Source organism: Lagopus muta, chromosome 6 (genome assembly GCF_023343835.1).
Source record: "Lagopus muta isolate bLagMut1 chromosome 6, bLagMut1 primary, whole genome shotgun sequence".
In the NCBI taxonomy this organism is placed as follows: domain Eukaryota; kingdom Metazoa; phylum Chordata; class Aves; order Galliformes; family Phasianidae; genus Lagopus; species Lagopus muta.
This window is the reverse complement of record NC_064438.1, coordinates 25,441,832-25,465,552: the sequence shown is the minus strand read 5'-3', so window position 1 is coordinate 25,465,552 and position 23,721 is coordinate 25,441,832. Positions and strand designations below refer to the sequence as shown.

Here is a 23,721-nt window from a genome sequence, read left to right as displayed (position 1 = left end):
CGTCGCTCGCGGGGAGCGGAAGAGGTGCGGCCACGGCCTCCGTGCGGCGGGATGGCGGCGGTGCCGCGGTGCGGGGGGTGGCGGCGGCCGGGGGCCGTCCCGCTGAGGCTGTTGGCGTTGTTGGCGCTGGCGGGCGCGGCGGGAGCCGGGCAGCTCTCTAAATGGCGGGTCCCGGTGCCAATGGTGAGTGCGGGCATCGGAGGCCGAAGGTGCGCTGCTCGCGTGTCGGGGAACGTGGCGTTCCCGTCTGCGGCCCCCGGTCCGCCCGGGGTCCTTCTGCCCGGATTCGGCCACGGTCGGCGGTGGCCGCGGGGCGGAGGGAGGCGGCTATGCGGGCGGCCCGGGCGGAGCGGCTCCGTGAGGCTCGAGGGGCCTGGGCTGGGGGCAGCGGCCCTGTGGCGCGGCTGGGGCCTGGCGGGGGAAAGCCGGGGCTGAGCGGGAGGCGAAGGGTTTTCTGTGTTTCTGTGCCGCTCTCTGTGTGAAACGGCGTGGGGAAAACTGCGTTAAACTCGGTGTGTCGAACTGTAGAAGGGGGCAATGTGTGTTTCGTGTGAGAATGGGAGCAAAATTACAAGAGTTGGGATGAATGCCCCTGTTGATTTTAAGAGTGAAAGTTTCTGTGGTTGGATAAGGTCCAGATCTTCTTATCGGCAAGAAAATGCAAATCGATATAATAAACTATGGTAAAATTGATTGAGTTTTGCAGAACGACAACAGAAAAGTCTCTTAAGCCATCTTTGAGAGCAGATTGAGCGGGTGGTGAAGCATGACTGGAAAATCCAGTGAGACTGGCTTCTGGTTGTCATTTGCTTCCATTTCAGTATTGATTTAAAACTTAGAGTGCAAAGCAACGTGTAAACTGGGTGTCGTGAAGCCCTCTGATATTTTCTTCTCTTTTTGCCTTTCCAGGGGAAGAAGTTCTTTAACTTTGGGAAGATTCTCTTCAGCAACACCACCATCTTTCTGAGATGTAAGTGGTCCCAAGGGCTTATGCTGTGCATGCTGTCACTCTACTGTTTCACATAGTCTCTATTTCACGTTTTGGGACCAAAAGACTGTGAAGCGTTTAATGGAACTGATTGAAATGACACCTTGTTTCCTGTCACTGGGTGAAAGCTGCAGCTCTGATATCACTGAGTCTGAGAGCAGTGTTGAAGACATGATCAGTTTTGGCTACAGCAGAAATGGATGGTTCTGTTCAGGCAAGGCGGTGGAAAGAGTGAGATGGGCGATGAGAGTACCATTTCAGGTAGACAGTAATGAGGTGTGGGATGTGCTGAGCTCTGTAGTGAAATGTGCTAACTGGCCCCATGTGGAAAGAGTTTGAGTCTTGACTGGGTGAGGGGCTGTTTATATTGCAGAATCACTGGTGGGTGACTGTTGACTGTGCTTGTGAGGTTTTAGGGTAGACCTACAACTCTGGAACTGGTAAGAGGGTGAAATTAAACACTGAGACAGAACTTTCCTGAAGGCTGTTTTGTCTTCATGATCACAGTGTATGAGTGAGCTACAGAGAAAACACCTACCTTTGCAGACTTCATGTTTGTTTTGTTCTATTGTTTATTGCTGATCTGGCCAACTTTAGACTACATAGATCAGTGCCCTAAGGAGAGTTTCTGTCAAATAGACTTGATCTGTAAGCACGAAGACAGTGCTGTGATGTGGGCGACTTGAGGAAGTGGCTGATTTTGCAAGGGTGACGTCTTTACCATGCGCTTCTAAGGGGTTGTTTGCACTAGTTCTTACCAGTGATGAGAAGGTGAAGCTCTCCATCTGCTGATTGAGTAGTTATAAAGGTAGAGTGTCTGTGATTGGCTTTTTGTGTTTGTATTAAATGAGGAAATGTCACTTCAGGAATAGTCAGTGGAATCCGTGCCTTTGTCACTTCAAGACTTACTGCAATGATTTCATTCTTTATAACTGAAAAAAATTGTGGTGGTAGAACTATTAACTGGTGAGTTTTGATTAAATTGCATACTTCTTTATGTTTAGTACTTTATGTATTATTATTCAGGTTTAAATTCTGATGCCTGCCCATCTTGGGACAGTGCTTCAAAGGGAGCTTATTAAAGTGCCTCCATCAACCCCAGGTGAATCTGAAATAGGAGGCTAGTATAAAGGTGGTTATTAGTGAAGACCCATCAGGTCAGAATGGTTTTCCCATTTATCAAGTATGGCTTAAATGCTGAGTTTCACAGTTCTCAGGAAGGCAACAGCAGGTCTGGGGGAAAGGATAGTGTTTTGGGAGAGCATCTTGAAGTTTAGTAGGGTTTAGAAATAGCGTGGTCATACTGGTATTGCTTGTAAGATTTAGGTTCCCACAACAAACTGTGGTAAGTCTAGTCATGAGGTGTATGGCTGAAAAAACCAGGAGCAGGAAGAAACTAAGAAACTGAGAAAAAAGAATTTGTTACAAGTCAGCTTAGTGGCAGATCTGGCAGTAAGAATTTAATCTCCTGGCTGCTGATACAGGCTGCAGTTATGTGGTGTCAGCCTTTGAACAGGGGTAAAGCTTTAACATTCTCTGGTGAAGACATCTATTTTACATACCATTGTGTTTAAAAGATTTACCTTGACTGAGATTAGCACCTGTGCTTCCTCCTGCTTTTTCTCTTTCCCCTTGGGTTGTTGATTTTTTTTTTTTTTTTTTTTTTTTTTTTTTTTTTTTTTTTTTGTGATGTAGTCTGTGTGGTGGTATTTAATACTTCTGCTTTTTGCTTCTAACTGGGAGAGCTGCCGCAGTTGTATAGCACTGTCTGTAATACATTTTTTTTTATCTGATGATTTTCTTAAGTGCTATTCTTGAAGACATCTGGTTTCCTGTCTAGAATCATGTGGGAAATCCCACTTCATCTATAAATGAGTATAGAGAGTTTAATATTTGAGTTAAATGTTGCTGGTTTTGCTTGAGGGCAAAGGAACTTTGATTTCCTTGTTGCTGAATTCAGTAAATGCTATGGGTGACTTTTCTGTTCCGTAGGAGTATTTCCTTTTCAGCATTCCTGTGATGATTGCTTAGATTGGTACATTATTCTGGTCTTGTCCTGTTTTGCTTTTAGTTGATGTTGCTGCTGAATGCAGATCTTCAGAAATTCTATCTGTTTTTAATAGATGGAAAAGGCATTCAAAGTATTTTAAAAATAATTTTGTTTATAGCACAGCTCTGAGGTATTCCTCACTTAATCAGTTGTATCAGTAAGGTATCTTTCTCTTGAGAACTTGTATACACCCACTCTATTGTAAGTGTTTGTTGCTTTTTAGTTGCTTTGTTTTGCCATCGACAGCATATAGGGCTGCGAGGAGAATGTATGCCTTGTTTTCATGCATACCAGAACGTGTCATAAAGAAACTTATTTTTCAGTGATTGCATTCCTTTTTTTTTTAATTTTTTTTTATTTTTATTTTTTTTCCTCTGTCTTCAACGTTAGGAACTAGCTGTTTGTAGCTCTACAGAGGCTTGGTTTGGTAGTCATGTGGCTTAAAGCTGGGTTAGTCAGTTAGGATTCCTTGCCAGGGTCTCTTAATATCTTTTTTTTTTTTTTATCTGCTATGGTCAGTAGAGGAAACAGTCACTGAAAGTTCTGCAAGTGTAACGGGTATGTAGTCTGAGATAATGTACGTTGTGAAATTGTGGTGACGGCTCTAGGAGAAACGTGCTGTCATTTATTTTGTTTCAGTACCTGTTGACTGGCAGAGCCCAATTATAATCGTTTATATGGCTTCTGAACTGAGTAATGGCTGCTGGTTTTGCTTACATGTGAAGTTTGCCTTCTGAACGTCAATTTTTCTTCACCAGGATTTAATTTGGAATAAGATTTGAGAAACAAGAATGATGGTGAAATCTTTCTTGATTGAATGAAGTATTACTTTTCTGTTATTCTGTTCTACTATTCTTAGTATATTAAAATGGAAAGTTGTAATATTTTGACAAAAGGCAGCATTGCAGTTTTGGCAGTGAGCCAATGTGGGGATGGTTGTTGACTTGCAAAGCTTTACCTCTTCTTCTATTGTATTGGTGATAATATTAGTGTGTTTTAGTATTGCTATATCAGAAGTATCTATGCAAATTGCATGTAGTATTAACCTGCTGTATGCTGACATATAGAATCATAGATGTATGTTGGAAAGGGAAATAATTTTATGTACTGTGATCATTTGGAGTCACTGCTGTCATCTCGTTTGCTTTTTGTTGTTGCTGGCACATTCCTGGTTGTCTTAAGACCAAAAAAATTCCAAATGATCTTCAGCTCTTTAGTGGAATTAATGTGATATTACAATTGAAGTCTGTTTTTTGTATGCTTCTGTTTTTTTTTCCACTGAACAGTAGTGGATTATTTGACAGTAATGTTCTTCTGTTCATTTACTTTTTGTGTTTAAACTCAATTACAGTAGTTTGGCACAGAATGGAAGGAGGAGATTTACATAGAAAAGATGCCTTATATGTTGTTGTCTTTTTAGTTGAAGGCGATGAGAAGTCTTGTGATCCCTCCCAAGGCTACAATGTTACGTGGTACTTAAGATATTCTGATTGCTACAATGAAGTCTTCAACTTTGGGGTAAGAACTGTATGGAAAATGTGGGCTGTGGTTTTTATTGGTTTAAGCAGGTCTGAAACTGAGAGGATCAGCGTCTGCTTATTTACATCATCATTGCTTTGTTGGCCAAAAAAGAGAACCAACTTCTGCATCACTGAGAAGATGATGGAGAGAAATAAATCTTCAGCTTTTGGGGATTAATGACCTTTCTGGGGGTAAAGTGGATGTATTTGTCAGAATTCTTCAAAATCCAGAAGCTGAAATAAGTGTATCAACTTTAAACTGAAGAGAGTTTATCTGTCGATCGAGAATATTATTTACAGAAGTGCTTAATGACAGCCAATAGGAAATAATATATTCATGTTTAGTCTTAATTCTGTTCTTTTTCACATGTATGTTCAAAGAAGTAGTGATTTATATGAAAGGCGTATTGTGTGTTTCAGATGTGGTAGAACACAGCTGTGGTTTATACTGTTTGTAACACATTTTCCTTGTTTACTTAAGATATTAACTATGACAGTTGTAACTATTAGCCTAGCACAGTACTGAGGTATTAAATCTCTTCATAATTATGTGGAGTTTATTCATACAGACTCAAGTTCTCGCTGGTTGCTTCACCACTGCAGGAGTAGATTTTTTTTTTTTTTAATTGAGTATTAATTCTTACTCAGATCTTGTGTGTGTTTGTGTATATCTGTATCCTTTCTGGAGGGAAAAGGGTCCTACATGGCTTCTGGCCTATTAAACTCTGCTAAAGAGTTTATTCAGAGGGAAGTTTTGGTGCTTTCCAGGTCTTGCAGCTGCCTGCTCAGATGAAACATTTGATATAATGAATACTAATTTAAATTCTCTTCTCTGTTTGGCAGGAAGAACAGGCAGAAAGTTATTTTGGGACTACGTCTGAAGAGCATCCAGGCTGGTCAGGGTACTATGCCACATCTTCTCTCGTCTTTCCAAATTGCTCCAAGCTGTTCAAGCCCCAGGTATGGATAGAAATTTTAGTTTGCCCTATTCCCTCATACAGCAGACAGATGGCATTAGATCCTGTTAAATGAGGATCACTCACATGAGGATTGCTGTAGGTTGGAAAATACTTTTTTTTTTTGGTCTGTTTATGACAACCAAATTGCAGCAGTAACTTCTGAATTTGTGCTTTACTTTTGACTTTCTGTTCAACTTGTGACCCACCTTGAGGAAAAAATACCCACACTTTAAAATTGAGTTCCTCTTTTTGTTCGTGGTTGTGTGCTCTGAATTTCATTTAGCACTAAGAGCTGAGTTATGGAGGTGTACTGCTAGATGAGTAACAGTGTGCTTCTCTGGCAATAGAATGAATCTCCTGTTGAATTTGGCCCAGTAGAGGACTGGGAAATTGGTTAAAAGAAAAAGAAAACAGAGCAAAATGGTGGTTGAAATGGGAAAAACAAGAAAGACAATGCCATGTGACTTTGTGAAATAATGTTTGAACAAAGGCTCTGTGCCAGCTATATATCACCAGAAGCTGTGCAGTCACATTAATGGTGGTGTCAACGTAACAGTCTGGTTTTTTTTATGATGTACTTAAGGATTTGAAGCAAACTGTGCCATGTTGTGTCTTTATTGAACCACTCCTGATTTAGACAAGAAGGTGTGAGTAGAAAATACTGGGAGTTGTCTTCCAGCTGTCGAATCTAGTTTTTTCTTCTTTCCTGAAGAAAATAGCTTGCCTAAAGGTGACTTGGAAGGGTTTTTTAATGATCTGTTTTGCACACCTCTAACTCCTTTCATATGTGAAGATAACTTGAAAGGAGTTTTTAAAATACACAAATACTGCCTACTATTTAGGTTTATTAATATTAGAAATATTTGTTCTATTTTTCCATGGTTTTGTAGAAAAGCTGTTGAGGGCTTGTCTATGTAATATGATCTGAGGCATCTCAACTGAATGTTGATGAAGCTGGGAATTTTAAAAACTTTAAGTGATTTTTCCTCCCATTCCTTTGCAAAGTCTACTGAAATTTTAACAAGTTATTCTTCCCAGGTATTCATTTTTGAACTTTGATATAAATGGCTCCTTTTTAGTTTTTAGCTTTGTTTCTTGTGATACAATAGTTTCACTAGGTTTGGAGCTTGAGAGAGTTGGCAGATCCTGGATCCTTATCTGCATAATAGACATACATTTGTCTGGGGGCTTTTTTTGCATGTACCAAGGCAGAAATCCCAAAATCTTGTGTCTGTCCTTGCAAGTGCCATTTAGTAATGGAGGTAGCTAACAGATGCATATTTGGGAAGTAACATTAATTTCACTGCTGTCATGTCTACAGATCCAGCTCTAAAAATACAGACCTGTTGTATAAGAGAGGAAGGAGAGAAGCAATTCTCAAGTGACAAAATATTAATCTAAGTATTCAAAATTCCCTGGACAGTTGTTTGATTTAATTAAAGAAATGAGAACTCTCCAATGCTGCTGCTGTTTCAGAAAATCCTTCCTTAAAACTTTAATGGCAGTGATGTCACGTTAACACACAGTACCTATAAATGATGTACATTTTAAATTTTTTTTTTTTTTTTTTTTTACTCTTACAGGTTTTCTATAAAGAATTTGTTCATCCAGAGCCTCTCTCACCTGAGAAACAAGAGGTATATTTTGTCCTTGTAGTGAATGAGCATAGAAGTGAAAGAAAGAGTTTTGATATTCTGGCTTATCCATTTTCTGTTTTTCTCTAAGGGCATGAAAGATAAGACAGAGAGTGGGGGAAATCGCACGATGGTGGCAGATAAAACTGTATGTATTCTGAATTGAAATGCAATTTGGAATCCAGTGGTGTAGGATTTTTGTAATTTTTTTACAAGAAGAGCTAGAAATTATCTAGTGATGTTTACAGGTGTAGTACAGTTTTGTTGTGTGGTTTGTGTGGTATGTTTGTTTTGTTTTGCAGGGACAGGTGGGTATGGAAGTGGGGGGGATACTTTCTGAGACTTTCATTTGCTTTAGCCTGAAAATAAATTTGGGGGGAATGGGGGGGGAGGAAATGGCTATAACTATATTTATAATGATTCTTCCATGTGAAATATAGAACTTTAATCATTCAAAATCATGGTATGAATAATTTAAAAAAAATATCAGCCTTAAGGTGAAGTAATCACTGCTGTAAGAGATCACTATTATTTAGAGATTACATTTGTTTTCGTCTTGACCTAATCAGTACTTTAAAATATTGTATGTAACAAGGTGAATGATTTCTTTTGAGTTTCTGTTAGCATTTTTATTATGTGTTATGTTCAAGTCTTAACCAGGAACAGTTATTAAAATAACTTCACACTGAATTTCCTGAATGCAAAAAAAAAAAAAAAATTCCTTATACTATTAACAAGGCCATAAGGCTAGAAAGTAAATGTGTGGTTGTGGAATAAGGAATCAGTGCAGCAAAAGATAGATGTATTTTAAAGGAAAAGTCTATTTTACTTCAGGCTTGGTATTTTTTTAACTAAGCAGTTTAACTTATATTAGCATAAACATTTTTGATGCATAAAATTCTGTTTGCTTTAAGTCTCGTAGTCAAGAGGACTCTTAGAAGAAAAGCATGGACTTAATACTGAAGTTCTCTTGGAGATGCCATTATTAAAACTTGTGCTAGGTCTACTTTGGTCTTGTAAGCAGCGTATGTGTACACAGTCCTAGCTTTTACCTCAGAGCTTCTGGTGAACAATTGCAGTTCTTGATATGGTTGGGATTGCCTAGTTGTAGAACTAAGTTTTGTGCACCGGAACTCAAAATAAAATCTCTGATTTTAAGTATTTGAACCATAGGGAAATAAATACATAATCGGGTAAGCTTCCTTGCTTTTAGTTTACTATCAATATTTGGTTCTTAGAGGCATGAGAGCTTTCAGAGGCAGTAGTAGTTTCCAGAGGAAATGACTAATAAGGAATTTTTAAAATTCTCTTCAGTTTATCTTTTATCTCTTTTATCTTAAACTGTAACTTAGTCTTCGCCAGAGAGCTAAGTTGTATGCCGGTGTCCTGTTGTAAAGCACTCACTTTCAGGAGTCAAGAAGCATCGCTGACAATCTGTATTCCTAGACTGACAACAAGGAATACCAGCTTTATTGAATTCTTTGTAATGTTTGCAATACCTTTAAGATCACTCTTGCAGTAAGACAGTACACAATTTCTTAATAAGCCCTGATCACATCAAATATTTGTTAACAAGCTTTAGGATCACGATCAGATGAACTTTTTTTCTATATGGAAGATAGCACCCATGTATGGAGAGCGTACTCTCATCTATTTCATGTACTATTTTGTTTTTTCATATGTTATTTACATGCAGACATTTCATTTTCAGACAATGAATGCTGTTATTAAAACTTGGAGAGATGGGCCATATATATTTATTGTGCAAATTGGAGTTACTGCTCCAAAAGATTCTGCTACCAAACTTAAAAGAGCGGAGAGAACAACACCTGCCTCAAATCCTAAAGAAAAGCTCTTTACAAGTAAGACAGCTAAAAATATACTGCTTTTTTTATGTATACCATTCTGACTGGTTTCTAAGGTACTTCTTTATATATACTACTTAGTTCATTTTCGTAAGTCGCTACCTTTGACTTCACATAATATACATAGTACCGACCACAGCATCTTAAGATAATGTGATTACTTTGGTGGCTAATGTGAGTGGTTTGACAATCTTAAGGCTGTTGGTCTATCAGCTTAATGATGGAAGTAGAGAAAATACCCAAGCAGTTCAATTTTGAGGGTTTTTTTTTTTTTTTTTTTTTTTAATGATCAGACCAATGTAATGATTTACATCAATAAGCTCAAATCACGTAGAACATAATTTCAAAATGACAGCTATGGCCTTTATATTATCGTTGCACTGATAGATAAAATACAATTATCCATGTTTTAGAGATTTAAAATCCACTTAAAAAGATAGTACGTGTGTTTTCAAACTTTACCGTTACACATTAATCCACAGCACAAAGTACTGTAACTTGAAGTGCTACTGAAAGTTACTTGGTCACAGAGCATATAGTTTTAATTGCTTTAATATAATTTAATTAGTTGAATATATTACGAGTCTTGCACTTGATTCCAAAGTGAAGTTAAATTTAAAGGTTTCTTCCATGATAAGATGTGGGATTTCTTTATGCTTGAGTAAAAATCAGTTAAGTACCTTATAACCTGGCTTCCCACATTTGCTTCCTGCTTAAATTGGTTACTGTGGTTTTTTTTTTTTGACAGTGACAGTAGAACTCAAGGGGCCATATGAGTATCTATCACTTGCAGACTATCCTCTGATGATTGTAAGTAAAACAGTTTTGCTATCAAGTTGTCAGTGGATGTGAATCTCTGCTAAATACTCTCTTTCTATGCTTAAGGGTGACAAAGCCTGTCAAAGCTTTCAAATACTAATCTGTGAGAAGTTTTTCTTGGAGTACTACATACAGGGTAGGGAAAACAGGTGTAGATTTCAGATATTTGCATATGCTGTTAATTTCTGCTTATGGATTGTTCGACTTGATGACTGTCAGTTTTTGTAGTTCCAGAAGTTATCAGTATAATTAAACTGAGCAATTTTACTGACACTCTTGTTTTTTTCCTTAGTTCATATCTTAGAAAATTCACTATTCTATTGTTTTGTTTACAGCTACTGTTTCATTTGTCATTGCTATGTTCTCTCATAGTCTCATCTTCCTTCTTCCACCAGCGATCCTCCACACTATGAGGAGGTCCTCAATACTGCTTAATAGTGAAAGCACAATTAAACTACAAAGAGCGAATTCCCCTTTTGTTCAAAGGGATTGCTGACTTGATCGATAGCTGCTTCTGTCAAGGATGCTTAGAAAATAAAAGAAGTTATCTAGTGTAGGCAGACTTTAGCTGGGGATCAATAATAAGATATCTAGCCTGTCTTTATTGTCAAGAGTAACCTGTAAATAGGAGAACCTCATGGTGTTTCTAAAATGTGTTTTACTTGCTGCATAAGTAAGAAGTTCAGCAGTTCTGATGACTTGTAATTCGTAGATGTGAATATCTGCTTGTGGCAGGTCCAGAAAAAGGTCTCTGTCTACTTGTTTCTGTAATGGAATATCTGAATATGAACTGGCATGTTTAGGTCCTTTGAACATTTGAACTGTGTGGATGCTTGGGCATGAAAACCTGTAAGGATCAGAAAACTGTTCTAAGAGATGTTTTCAGTTTGTGGAAGCTTTAAAGGATTGTGTAGCTAACTTCCATGCTTTTTCTGTAATGGAATGTTTGAATTTATATGTATGATTCTTCAATTTTTATTTTTCTTTCATCTGAGTGCACTACTTCTTGCTTCTCTTTGTATAATAGTTTTTCATGGTGATGTGTATTGTGTACGTATTCTTCGGAGTTCTGTGGCTTGCATGGTCAGCCTGTTACTGGAGGGATCTCCTGAGGATCCAGTTCTGGATTGGTGCTGTTATCTTCCTGGGGATGCTTGAGAAAGCAGTTTTCTATGCAGAGTTCCAGAACATCCGCTATACAGGGGAATCTGGTAAGTGACAATTGCAACTTGCACTTTCATTGATGGGCACAGCACTAATTATGCTAATATTGAATTAGTTGCACATATTGAATTAGTTAAAATTCATCTGTAACCCTATATGATTACTTGAGGATTGCCTCAAAACAAAGAACGTGGAACAGAGTTTCTGTGTGTCTTTTAATATACTGTAAATTCTTTTTATGATCTCTTGACAGCCTGTGCTCTTCTAAAACTAAAATGCTGTGTCTAAAACTTCTGATGTAGAGCTTCAGGAGCGTAGAATGCTAGATGCTTTAAGTATTCACTGTAAAACTCACTTGGGGTTTGAAACAGACTTCTGAAGTGTAGCTTGTGATTCACATCTTACAGTTAGCGTTGGAAGGAGACTTTTAACTGTTTATTGTGACCCCATTGCCAATAACCTTTGGCTTTCAGCCAGTAGCCTGATAACTCATCATAGACAACTCTCAAAAAAAATGCTTTGGGACACTGTAGTATGCTTCCATCCTATGAATGAAATGAAGTAAAACTTCATTATGACTTTTTTAATTGGTCACATCCACGGTACAGGAGGTTTTATTGATTGGCTTGTTTGGGAGATTGTCCAGGCTAATATTGTGAATAAAAAAATGTGTGGATCTTTACTTTCTGCTTTCCTTGGATTTAATTTTCACTTTAAAAAAATAATTTTATTTTTAACAGTAAAAGACTTAGGTATTCTGAAACCTTACTCCAGACGTAGGCAATAAAGGCATTATACGTTTTAATAGCCTACTTGCTGAAAATAAGTGTCTGCTCTTATACTACAATTATATGCAGTAGTCAATAAAATACAAGTTATTTTTTATAACCTAGCTTCTTCATTGCTTTTGTTAGTTCAAGGAGCACTAATACTGGCAGAACTGCTTTCCGCTGTGAAACGTTCACTGGCTCGAACTCTGGTCATCATAGTTAGCCTGGGATATGGAATAGTCAAGTGAGTAAAAATCTGTTTTTCTAGTAATTTAAGGTTGTACTAATTTCCCTGCGCTTTGCAACTTAAAAGATGGATGCTTGAGTTAAGTAGTGTAAAGCTCCTGTCTTCACTAGTCAACAGAGACATATATTTCCATGTGGTGATTGCTCCTTTTTTGCATCCCCTTGCTTACTGTTGCTTAGGGTTCTGAGAGTCACTGCTGAGCTCATAAATCTCTAGCAGAGATCTGCTTTAGGAGGCTTCTGCTCCTTATCTGTCTCCCCCAGCTGTATTATGTGGTAAAACAGTGTCATGTGGCATTGGGATCTTCTGTCAAGTTGGGGTGTGTTGTGGAGACTGAAAAAGAAGATGGGGCCTGGGACTTCTTGAAATGGTAATAAAATGCCGAGGGAGTTAACTGTTACTGATCTCTTCCTTAGCTACATCAGGTCAAAAGACATTTAAAAAAAGGTAAGCGTAGGAGCACAATAATAAAATGATTCCAAAGACCTGGGGGTGACTTGTCACAAGAGGCTTTTATTTGCATGCCTCTTGCCTTGTGCTAAACTTGAGTTGATGTGACTTCATTCTTCTCCTGCACTAAAGATTAACTTCACTTTGTTTTTTTTACAGGCCTCGTCTTGGGGTTACTCTTCACAAAGTAGTTATGGCTGGAGCCCTTTATCTATTATTTTCTGGCATGGAAGGTGTTCTTAGAGTCACAGGGGTCAGTAACTGCTGCTTGAATTTTTCTTGTATGCTACAGGTTCTACTGTCTTAAAATTAAGTGCCAAGGGAGAATCCCAGAGATTCTCCAGAAGAATCCGCAAAAGAAGGAAAAAGACAAGTGGCTAAATTCTGGAACTGTTGATGTGGTTTATTGATAACTCTTTTAAACTTGTCTGCTTTATGCATCTGGATATAATTGTGTATTTTGAAATAGTTTTCATAATTTAGTCATTAGCTGGGTTCCAGATGCTGTTGTGACTTTAGATTGGGTAGAAATTTGAGGATGGAGGGCCAGTTCCAGACCTAAAGGTGATTCATCTGGCTACGAATGTTGTTTTTTCTTAGTTTTTCTGTTTTTAAAAAAAAAAAGAAAAAAGTAAAAACAACAACAAAACCAAGCAAATCCAGCAATAAACAAACCAGTGTTTTATATTTGAGGCTGTACCTGAGGAAATGTTAGTGAGTTGTGCTGCTACTTGCTTCATTCTAGAAGTACTATTAGTGTGTAAATTTCTGTTATTGTTCACTGTTAGTGTCTCGGGACAAGGTATTTAACATGTTATATTTGGTACTTTTTCAGTTTTTCTATGACACTCTGGCTCTGATAGCAAACTTGGCCCTGTCCATGATTGATGCCTGTATTATTTTGTGGATATCCTTTCATAAACTGTAGAAAGTTACAAGCTTGTTCACAGAACTGTTCATCTAATATTTTAGAAGCAGTAAAAAATGACTTGCTTTTATTATTTAGGACTTTCATAGTTGCTTGTATACTCAAAAGGCAACTTTTGCAACTTTCAGTCAAACCCGTGTGAGCAGTGAGTTCTTCCATGAGTAGTGTAGAGGATGTAATTACTGTATCTCTAACAAGCTGATTGCTGACTTTCTATAACAGAAGTGGCCAGACTAAATCTTTGCAGCAGTGATCTTAACAGAGGCTCTTGTTAATGCTGCTAAATTGACTTAATCTGGAAAACTACTTCTTGCCTTGCTGACAGAGAGTTGGGAACTGACAGTGTGCTGTTGTTTGCTTTTGTCCTTTATAAACCCCTCTGTGCATTGAGTTGAACATCTTGTTCAAACACTTGTTTCTGTAATAAAACTCAGAAGCATTGTGGTGAAGTGTCTGCAGTTTCTCATAACATAGCCTGACACTCCTTGCTCCTGCACCTTGTTTCCTTTTCAGTTTGTTCTTACTGGCTCTCTCTTTGTCTCCAGGCCCAGAATGATCTTGCCTCCTTGGCTTTTATTCCCCTGGCTTTCCTAGATACTGCCCTGTGCTGGTGGATATCCTTCACTATTTTACTTGGTGGGGGGTGTGTTTTCTTTGAAATACGTTTGAAATTCGTTGAAAAGGGAGTGTTTGATATTGCTGCCATAGGATGACCTTCTGTTCTGCCATGAGTCTCCTCTATGTCTTAGAGGGCTGTGTTCGTGGGTGTGTGTCTGGGTGGGGGCTGTTGTTCATAAAACCTGTGTCCTCTTAAGTTTGTGTCCTCCTTGTCCTCTCAGAGGCTTTCCTTAACTTTCTGTACATATTCATCAGCTTGACTCAAACAATGAAACTGCTAAAACTTCGAAGGAATGTTGTGAAACTCTCTTTGTATCGGCACTTCACCAACACACTCATCTTGGCAGTAGCAGGTAAGCAGAAAATTACATGAATCAAATAAGAGTGTTAGTTGTTTAGAATGTATAACTTGATTTGATCACTAAAGCAGATTTTGAATTTAGTAACCGTTCTGTAAATGTAACGAAAATACTTATCATTTCTATCACTTGACCTGTTTCTAGTAGTTTGTCTCTGTCAAATGTTACACTGATACTTTGGAGGCAGTAGATCATTAGTCAGGAAGTTAGTAAGAGCTTCTCTAATGGAGTGCTTTTGTCCCTCTTAAGAATAACTGTGCTTGAAAGGTTTTTTTTTTCCTGGCTGGGCATTGCTAAGATCATTTTTTAGTGTTCCTTCCTCCTTAGCTGAAGACCAGAGTGACTCTTGAAAAAGCAGTCTTCTTAGGATTGTAACACAATGTCATACCTGTATTCTGAAAGACTAAAAGTTGAGATTCTCTCTACAGCAGTGATAACTGAACTCCAGGAGTTATATAACTATAACTATAACTATATATATATATATATATATAAAAATAGTTACGTATATAACTATATATATATCTTAGTGCTGCCAGGTGCTTGTCTTCTCACATATATTTGGAAATGACATTCGTACAGTGAACAAGAAAGCTTCTAACCAGTTTGTGTGCATATTTATTTATTTATTTATTTATTTTACATAAACAACAAAACAGCACATTCATTTAATTGCCAGCTCTCATTAAGTTCCTTGCAGCATCTGGTTCTCTGTCATCATCAGTCTCCTTAGCAGAGGGAGGTGTCACCTCTAAAACTGTTGAGAGTTTAGTTTGAACACTGGGAGTCTTATGTGTCAAGATCTGAATGTTTTTGTATTCAGGCAGATCAAATGGTTCAGTTACTGCAAGGTAGCTTGTATGTCAACCAATAGTGAAAGTGTTGTATGGAAAGCAGGTTGAAAGGAACATAAGAATAGTAAATAGGGATAAGGATTTTGGTTAAATAGTAATTCCTTGACTTACACCTTGTGTCTTTGGCTGTGCCTAAACTACTTCTTAAGGTCAGGTTTAAATCTTCACCCTTCAGTTGGGAAACACAATCCTGTTAGCAATGTACAAACAGTAGCACATGTTGTAGTAATAAGCAGTTTGTTTGTTTTAATCTTGCAGCATCCATTGTATTTATTATCTGGACTACCATGAAGTTCAGGCTGGTGGACTGTCAGTCGGTGAGTTTACACTGAATGCTTTCTGTGATTGGTGCCTCTTTAGAAAAGCTTAAATTTGTCAGTCTAAGAGATTGAGGATTCTGGAACAGATTTTTTTTTTTTTTTTTTTCTGTGACTTATGTCTAGAGTAGTAACCACACAGTAAAATTATCACTGTTGTAGGAAGTAGCCTCTTTCACACATGTCTAACACATCTTTGGAAAGAGCTGAAAACATGGATTTTCTTCCAACAGCTTCTATTTGTGCTTCTGTTTTCATTGACAGGACTGGCAGGAGCTATGGGTGGATGATGCTATCTGGCGCTTACTGTTCTCAATGATCCTTTTTGTCATAATGATTCTGTGGAGACCTTCTGCTAACAACCAAAGGTTCAGCTTTTCTCATCTCTTTCTAAAAATACTGTTTTGGGGAGTGCTTGTTTATCCAAATTAGCCCTGTTCGGTGATTTCAGTTGCAGTATACTGATCCATAGCATACTAATGTAGGATACTAAGCAGCATATGTGGGAATAGATGTGAGAAGTCACATAGTTAAAGTTCAGTCTGTTCCTGGTGGTGAACTTATTTGAAAAGAAGTCTTTTGAACTCTTCTTTATATAGTTGAACACAGGTCTTCAAAACAATATGCTGCACAGAATAATGAATAAATGTTGATGTTGGAGTAATAACTCTTACATGGCAATACACGTTCCTCTAAGTTATCTTTCTTTCCCTCCTAAAGGTTTGCTTTCTCACCACTGTCTGAAGAGGAGGAGGATGATGAGCAGAAGGAGCCAATGTTAAAGGAAAGCTTTGGTAAGGGCAAAATTTCTTTCCACATGATTTGGAGATGTCTGGGGAGAGAAGTCTTTCTGTCAGGGGGGTAAGAAATAAAAATAAAGTTTGTTACTGCTGTAGAAGTGGAGGATGCAATTGCCTGTTGCAGAAGAAGAATGGCTTTATATTTTACATTTGCAATTTGGTGTTTTCAGATGACATTGAGCACACTGCCGCTGTTGTGGTTGTTTTATCATATCCACTGGATTTTTTTTTTTAATATGAGCAAAGTCCTGTTTGCATCCGGCTATGATGACAGAGGTCTCTTAGATATTGTTGTTAGTCCGTGGGTTAGTTTGCAGTTCCTCTTTTACAATCTGTTTGAATTATTCTAGTTTATTATCTGTTCTCTAAACTCTGCAGAAATCATCATAGAACCATAGAGTAGTTTGGGTTGGAAGGAACGTTAAAGATCATCCAGTTCCAACACCTCTGCCATGGGCAGAGTTGATGCCTGCTAGATCAGGCTGCCCAGTGCCCCATCCGACCTGGCCTTGAATGCCTCCGGGGATGGGAGAGGCACAAATTCTCTGGAAGTGAGAGTGCCTCCCCACCCTCTGAGTAAAGAATTTCTGCCTGACATCTAATTTAAGTCGACCTTCTTTTAGTCTCAAACTATTCCATGTTTATAGTGAACAAGGGGGAAATGTCCACTGTAAACTTAGGGATGGACCTCGAAGCAGTCCTGCTTTATAACACTAGGTGGCACCTTTCTCTCACTCCAACTACTTGAAATCTCTGTACTATGTCTGTTATCCTTCAAGCAAAACCATTTGTAAGCATTGTAAAAAGGATAAGTGTTATGCATACTGCTGCTGGGATATATGAGGGTCATTTGAGAAAGTATGTATTATCTCCTAGGTGTGTTTGCCAAATCATCTCTATTGGCTGTCTGGCAGGCTAGGAGATGCATGTTGCTTCTCTTAAACAAGGCTGGTCAGCAGTCAAGAGGTAAAATAAATTTGGGGAGTTGTAGAAATCACAGAATGGCTGAGCCTGGAAGGGATATCTGGAGATCATCCTGTCCAAACAGCCTGCCTAAGGGAGTCAAATAGAGTAGGGTGTCCAGGGCCACATACAGACAGCTTTTGAAGATCTCCAAGGAGGGAGACTGCACAGCTCTGAGAAGCCATATCTTTGATCCTTGCACTGGTTTAGAGAAAAAGAATAGAAATTGCAGTTTTATCTAGGAAATATCAAAATTCAGGACAAATAGGTCTTTCACCTATCAGGACCTTAGTTACCAGTCTTTTTTTCCCCTTCTTTTGTTTTCAGAGGGAATGAAAATGAGAAGTACAAAGCAAGAACCAAATGGGAATGTAAAAGCAAACAAAGCTGTAAGTATGTCCTCCTTAACTGAGAGAACCTTTTGTTTGTCTGCCTCCCAGTAGTTCACAATATGCAAAGCTGTCAGCTTGTAAATGTGAGTTTCCTGGTTTGGTTCAGAGTGGGAGTGTGTCAAAACTTCATATGTATACAGTGCTCCTGAAAAGGAAGTCTGCCTGTGGAGACTTTAGAATTCAGTCTGTTCTTTAGGAACGCTCGCACAATCCAGCATAGATAGAAGTGTGTAATGCTATATTCTGATAAAGAATAATACATTAGTCTAACAAATTTGTCAGGCTAAGGAAGTTTTTTAATTTTGAGATTTGTGATTCATTATGGGTGATGTGTACAGTGTGAATCTGTCACGAGTGACTGACTGCTTTGCTTAGTAACAAGTAATTACGGAGTTATTACAGAATCTTAAGTTGTTAATAATTTATAGGTTTCTTTTCCCTGTTGGAATATTTTTTTTCTGTAATTCAGAAATCACTTCTAATGTTTTTCTCAAGTAGGCTGTGAAGAAAAATACACTATTTTGGGAAAAGTGACTTGTTTTCCATTCAATTTCTGTACTTGTAGCAGGAGGATGACCTGAAGTGGGTAGAAGAGAATGTTCCTTCTTCTGTGACTGATGTGTGAGTATCTTTTTTTTGTAGTCACAGTAAAAGTGGGCTCCTCGGACAGTAAGCACTCTAATGTATTTTTTGTTCCTACACCTTGCATGCTGCCCTTACATAAACAGATACTGAAATGAGTCTGGAATTGGCTTCCTGATTTATTATTATTATTATTATTTTTTTTTTGAACAGTCTTCCACATGGTTATGCAGTTTCTCAGACTTATGATTTATGCTGCTTGAACACGTGCTAACTTACAGAATGCTCTCTCTGTGAAAACATAAACTGATTTATTTGCACTTCACTGAAGTTAAAAAATAAGAAAATAAATTTGGAAAGCAAAAAACAACCGAGCACCCTCTTTGTCTGAGCATCTTACTGGATGTAAATCACTGAGTAATTTCATTTATTTCTATATGTTTTTGGAATATTGAGTCATTTTTATGCAATTTAGTCAGCTGTATATACAGTCCATGTATATTCTGCTTTTAATGCTAGTTCTTACATTCTAAGAAGATCAGTATGTGTATCTAAATTTTTCATAGCAAGTTCACGGATTCCTTGCATTCATACATTTGAATGGTAAATTTTGGCAGACTCTTTAGATTTAAGAACAAAACTCTGCTTGGAGACATTTGAAGACATGCTTCAAGAAGCTTCAAAAGGAGAAAAAAGTACATTTTCTCAATTGAATTCCTTTTTTTTTTTTTTTTTGTTTGTTTGTTTTTTTTTTTGTCTGGGTCAAGCAATTATCTATTTGAAAAACTGTTAGGTTTCCTTAGTACTAGGCTGGTATAAGCTAGAAAGGGTCACTCTGAGGTGGTCTGCAACAGGGCTTTCTGTCCTTGAAAGTACATTGATCAGGACTGTGAAGAGCTGAAGTCTCAGTACATAAATGGAAGGTCTGTTGTAGCTGAAAAAGGCTATGATACCAGTGTAACTTGTGTGATTTTATAGGAATTTTTTTCTTTACAGCATGGTCCCATATCCTAAATGTCTTAAGTATGGCTTAGCACTGTTTATATATTTACAAAATACCTCTTTTGTAGTTGCAGTCAGGCTGGTAAGATGCTGTGAACGCAGCTTATTTCCTTGCAACGTGAAAATTGTTCAGTTCATAATGAGAAGTCAGAAGCAGAGTACAAAATTGTTTGAGTTGTGAAGGTCATTGAGAGATTACTACTTTGGCTCTTCTTCCTCCTTGTATTTTCCTTTAATATCTATGTATTTAACTGAAAGGTCTATCTTCATTATTGTTCTTTTTTTTTGTCCTAAAAAGCTTAAGGTACAAGGTCAGGCTGAAAACAGTTTTCAATATATGCTCTTAGTAGGCGCTTCAGTTTTCTTAACTATCTTTTTTTTTTTTTTTTTTTTTTTTTTTTTTTTTTTTTTTATCCCCTGCAGTGCTCTTCCAGCTCTTCTGGATTCAGATGAGGTCAGTGAACATATCTTTAGTACGAAACAGTCTTCTGACATACCAAAAGAGTCACGAGTCAGCTGCTAGGGACTTGGCTTATTAGAACTAGTCTCTGATCTTGCCAGTGCAATATTAAAATACTACAAGGGGGACAATGAGAAGCAGAACCATGATACAGCTTTTGAGAATGCAGTTAGGTCTGAAAGATTTGCTGTCTGCAATGCTTGTAATTTTAGGGATGATTGGACCTGTATTGAAGAATAGAGTTCAACATAAAGCAATAGTTTTTTGAATTACAAGCTCTTCATGCTGTTGTCTGTGTGTCTATGCAATTTTTTTGAGGTTTCCTACTCAGTTTCACTTCCTCTTTGTTAAATGATTTGGGAGAGATGTGATGTTGTGGAAAAACAATTTAGTTAGGTAGTTTGGAGAAAAATATTTTTGATCAGCATTGTGAGTAATGAATACTGTTGTAACATTTTGTTGCAAAGATATTCTTAGCATTATGATACTGTTAAGTACTTTAACACTTGTAGTGAATTTGAAAAGCATTGTAATATATCTAGAATTTAAATGTTTGAAATAGGAGTGGAGCAGAAGCACAGTATGACCCATCAGATACTTAAGGAGAGCTGATTTCACAACAGTGAAAATTGTGGTGTGGGCCTGTGCATCAGTCATGTGTGAATGATGTGATCTTTTCGTTCTAAAAATAGTGGTGTGTCTGCTGTAAGTTGTGTTAAAATGCACGAGTGTGTATTGTGTACATGCACAGCATATCAACTTATTTCTGAGTAATTTACATCTATTGGGGAAAATGATAGAATTGGAATTTCTTATTTTGCAGGAAAGAATGATTACACACTTTGAAAGGTCCAAAATGGAATGAAGGAGGAGGCTTTTGCTATTGGAATTGGAGACATCTCTTTTAAAGTTGCTTGGTGGAGCAAGTACATCCTGCTGATTTGTTTCTTGATCTCAGTCTTGGAAGTTTGACACTTTATTGTCACGAGGGCGTCTTGCTGTGAAAGAACTTCACAAGGACACTGATAAATCTTTTGGAAATTTTCAAATTGCGAAGTTGCTGCAAGTTTGGATTTTTAAGCAATTTAAATGTGTACTATTCCAGCACCTTCTGTAACTTTTTTCAAATATTTAATCTGTGAAACTAAAATTCCTAATGTCTGCTTGAGGAGTTTATATTTTAATGTTACAATTGACACTTAGAGGTGAATTGCCTTTACCTTTCTTGGTGGAGGGTGGGAACAGCAGGAAATAAGCACTGAAGAAACAACAGACCCATTTTCTGGTAGATAAGGGCTTATACTGTCATGTTGTGTGTCCAACATTAATGAAAGGTTTTAGAGAGAAGCTCCCATTGATGAAGAATATTAAGAAAGGAGATATTTGGAAAAGTTACAGTGATAAGAGTTTTAAATCAAGTGCAATTTTATTCATAACACTGTGTAAGAAAGATTTTCTATTTTAAATGCCATTGACCTATAGGTAACAGTTATGTAGAGCTAACCCTTGCTGTTAGCAAGTTGGCACATCTCATTGCCGGCAATGTGGTGGTTGCCTGGAAAAAATTATTCGCCCCTACCTTCCATGTGTTGCATGGTTTAATTCAAAGGGAAACAAAATACCAAAAAACAACAACAACCAAACTCCAGACACACTCCTGCAGTGTTCCACAATTGCTTGACTATTCATGTTAAGCAGCTATTTAAGCAAACATTTCAGAAAAAACTTTCCTCCCTGCAAATCTCCCCCCAAGAAGTCGGCACTCTTCTAAGAGAAGATGGTATTGCTTCCTAGAGGGTGTAGGCACTGCTGCACCACGAGGCCTTGATGGTGTACACAGTGCTGGGATATTTTTGTTTCCAGTGTCTGTTTAGAATTGCCTCGCATGTTAACAATTTTAAGATGGGCTTTCCTGTTACAATTGATCCTTGTAGCCAAGATCATTGTGTTTAAGTCAAACTAGAAATTTTCTATACAACTGATGTTTTTTTGTTTGTTTGTTTGCTTTGCTCCTTTTCAAATGAAAGAGAGCTTTTTGACAGTTTTCTATTTATACTCTGTTCTTGGTTGTGGGGGCTTTGCATGCAAAACCTTACACAGGGAAGCCCAACACAGACTGTATGACAAAAGCTCTTAATTTGGATTCATACTCTTTACATCTGATGGTTACCAGGTAAGTGTCAGCACAGCTAGACTTCTAGGGAGCTGCTAGACAAACCTCTGTGGGTACTGGCTTAGGGAGTTAGCTTTTCTTGTTCTTAGCTCATAGCTGTGTCAGCAGAAGTGAATGTGTGCCTGTACTTCATTCAGCTGTGAAGTCTGATAGCTTAGCTCTTGTTCATCAGCAGCAGCAACTTATACTGGCTCATGGCACTTTACAGTAGAGTAGCTGAGGTGCAAGTGCATAGTGTCTTCTGTCAGCTGTGCTGTGAAGGCAGTAAACCCCAAGCAGATGGGCAGAGAAAAAAGGTGGGGCTGTTACATTTGACTCTGCTTCTGCAAGATTTGTTGTGGCATACTTCTTCCAGCCCTTATAGGCCACAGATAGATGCTGTAGAGTCTTTAATTAGAAAACACTTCAACTTTTAATTTGCTATGCTTAATTGATTAAAAAATGAAACAAACATGACCTCCATGCCCTTCTGGGGAGAAGTTTTGTGAAATAAAGCTATTTGTCAATATTTAATGTTTTTTTTCCCAAGTCCTGTTGCTTTGGAGTGGTTTTTTTTTTTTTTTTTAATTTTAATTTTTATTTTTTTGAGACAAATAAGGAAATATGTTCTCTATTGGAAGCACAAAAGAAGTTTGTATATACAATTTAATAAAAGTTAGGCAAAGAGTAGAAAGGCTTGCATGGTTTCCTTCCACTTTTCTCTCTCACGTGAGTGAACAAGTAGTATTAACGTCTTCACAAAGCTCCCTTGCATAACTCTGTGGCCTTACATTTACAATTTTTTTTTTTCCCATTAGTCTTTTTAAAAACATTTTTCATTACACTTGGCTTATCAACTTGTTGAAAAGCTAACATAGGGCAACTCGCACATTTCTGAACAGAAGTGAAAGATCTGAAGTTTCCCTCCTGCCAATCCTACATTAATTATGTAAAAAATGAAATAAATACAGCAGTTTTCTGATACTTTAAGCCTACGATTACATTAGGTTTGTCTTCTGCCTTCTTCCTTTCTGTCCCCTGTTGGTATCTTCCACAATACTGGGAGTTGCTCTGAACTCCACAGATGACTTAACTGCATTAAACATCCTGGTTATAGCTTATTGCTTTCCTTGGTAGCTCATCTGTTTGACAGAACTTACATATCCTTGCAGGTTATATCTGTGTCCGCACACACAGCAGGCTCGTGCTGTGACCTGTTTGTGATCTTAAGGAGAACTTTTTTTTCAGAGACTTGTTCCCAAAGTATAAATGGATAAAGCCAGAAATCCTGCAGAATTGTTAACTTTAATAATGTAGACAGGAAAAACTGAAGTAAAACGTAGACATATTCTTTTGAACCATACTGTAACGTTAACTGTACAAGCTACTCTGAAGACTTGAGTGAACAGGAGGGAAAAAATCACTATTCTTAGGCCTCATATGTACAGATGTTTTTAGTGACTAGAATGGTATGTAGAAACTGGCTTCAAATGTTATCTTCACCAAGCTGTTGGCAACTGAGAATGCAGAATGGCAGCAATTTAAACGTGGAGGGAGGGTTGGTTTTTTTTTTTTCAAATGAGATTTTTGCCTTTGTCATCTGTGTGGATTATCTTTCATTTTTGAAGACTGGCTATGAAACTATTGATACAACTTCTAGCATTTTCATGCCGCACAGAGGACTGAAAACAGTAGCAGTAGTGAGGAAGATGATGATGGTGACCAGCTTTTTCTTAGGGTGGTAAGATGATCTTGCCAGAAACTGAAGGAGAGACTAAGAGATCATATGATGTGGCAAAAAATTTAACAGCTTAACAGGCACAATGTG

At 37.8% G+C, this 23,721-nt stretch overlaps 1 protein-coding gene across 2 annotated transcripts; it reads left to right on the top strand.

Annotated features, from left to right (window-relative positions):
* Window positions 1–9: 9 nt before the first annotated feature.
* TMEM87A (transmembrane protein 87A) lies at window positions 10–22,427 on the top strand. Of its 2 annotated transcripts, none has more exons than XM_048947515.1 (20): window positions 10–183; window positions 910–970; window positions 4,459–4,556; window positions 5,402–5,518; window positions 7,101–7,154; window positions 7,243–7,299; window positions 8,863–9,013; window positions 9,765–9,826; window positions 10,863–11,046; window positions 11,914–12,013; window positions 12,626–12,719; window positions 13,940–14,012; window positions 14,261–14,365; window positions 15,484–15,542; window positions 15,807–15,910; window positions 16,263–16,336; window positions 17,633–17,694; window positions 18,263–18,318; window positions 19,705–19,735; window positions 20,565–22,427. In XM_048947515.1, the coding sequence occupies exons 1-20, from the start codon at window positions 52–54 to the stop codon at window positions 20,604–20,606; spliced, it is 1,716 nt and encodes a 571-aa protein (XP_048803472.1). In that variant the 5' UTR covers window positions 10–51; the 3' UTR covers window positions 20,607–22,427. The 2 variants fall into 2 exon arrangements, with proteins under 2 accessions (XP_048803472.1, XP_048803471.1); XM_048947514.1 differs by lacking the exon at window positions 13,940–14,012 and adding an exon at window positions 13,302–13,377.
* The last annotated feature ends 1,294 nt before the right edge of the window (window positions 22,428–23,721 follow it).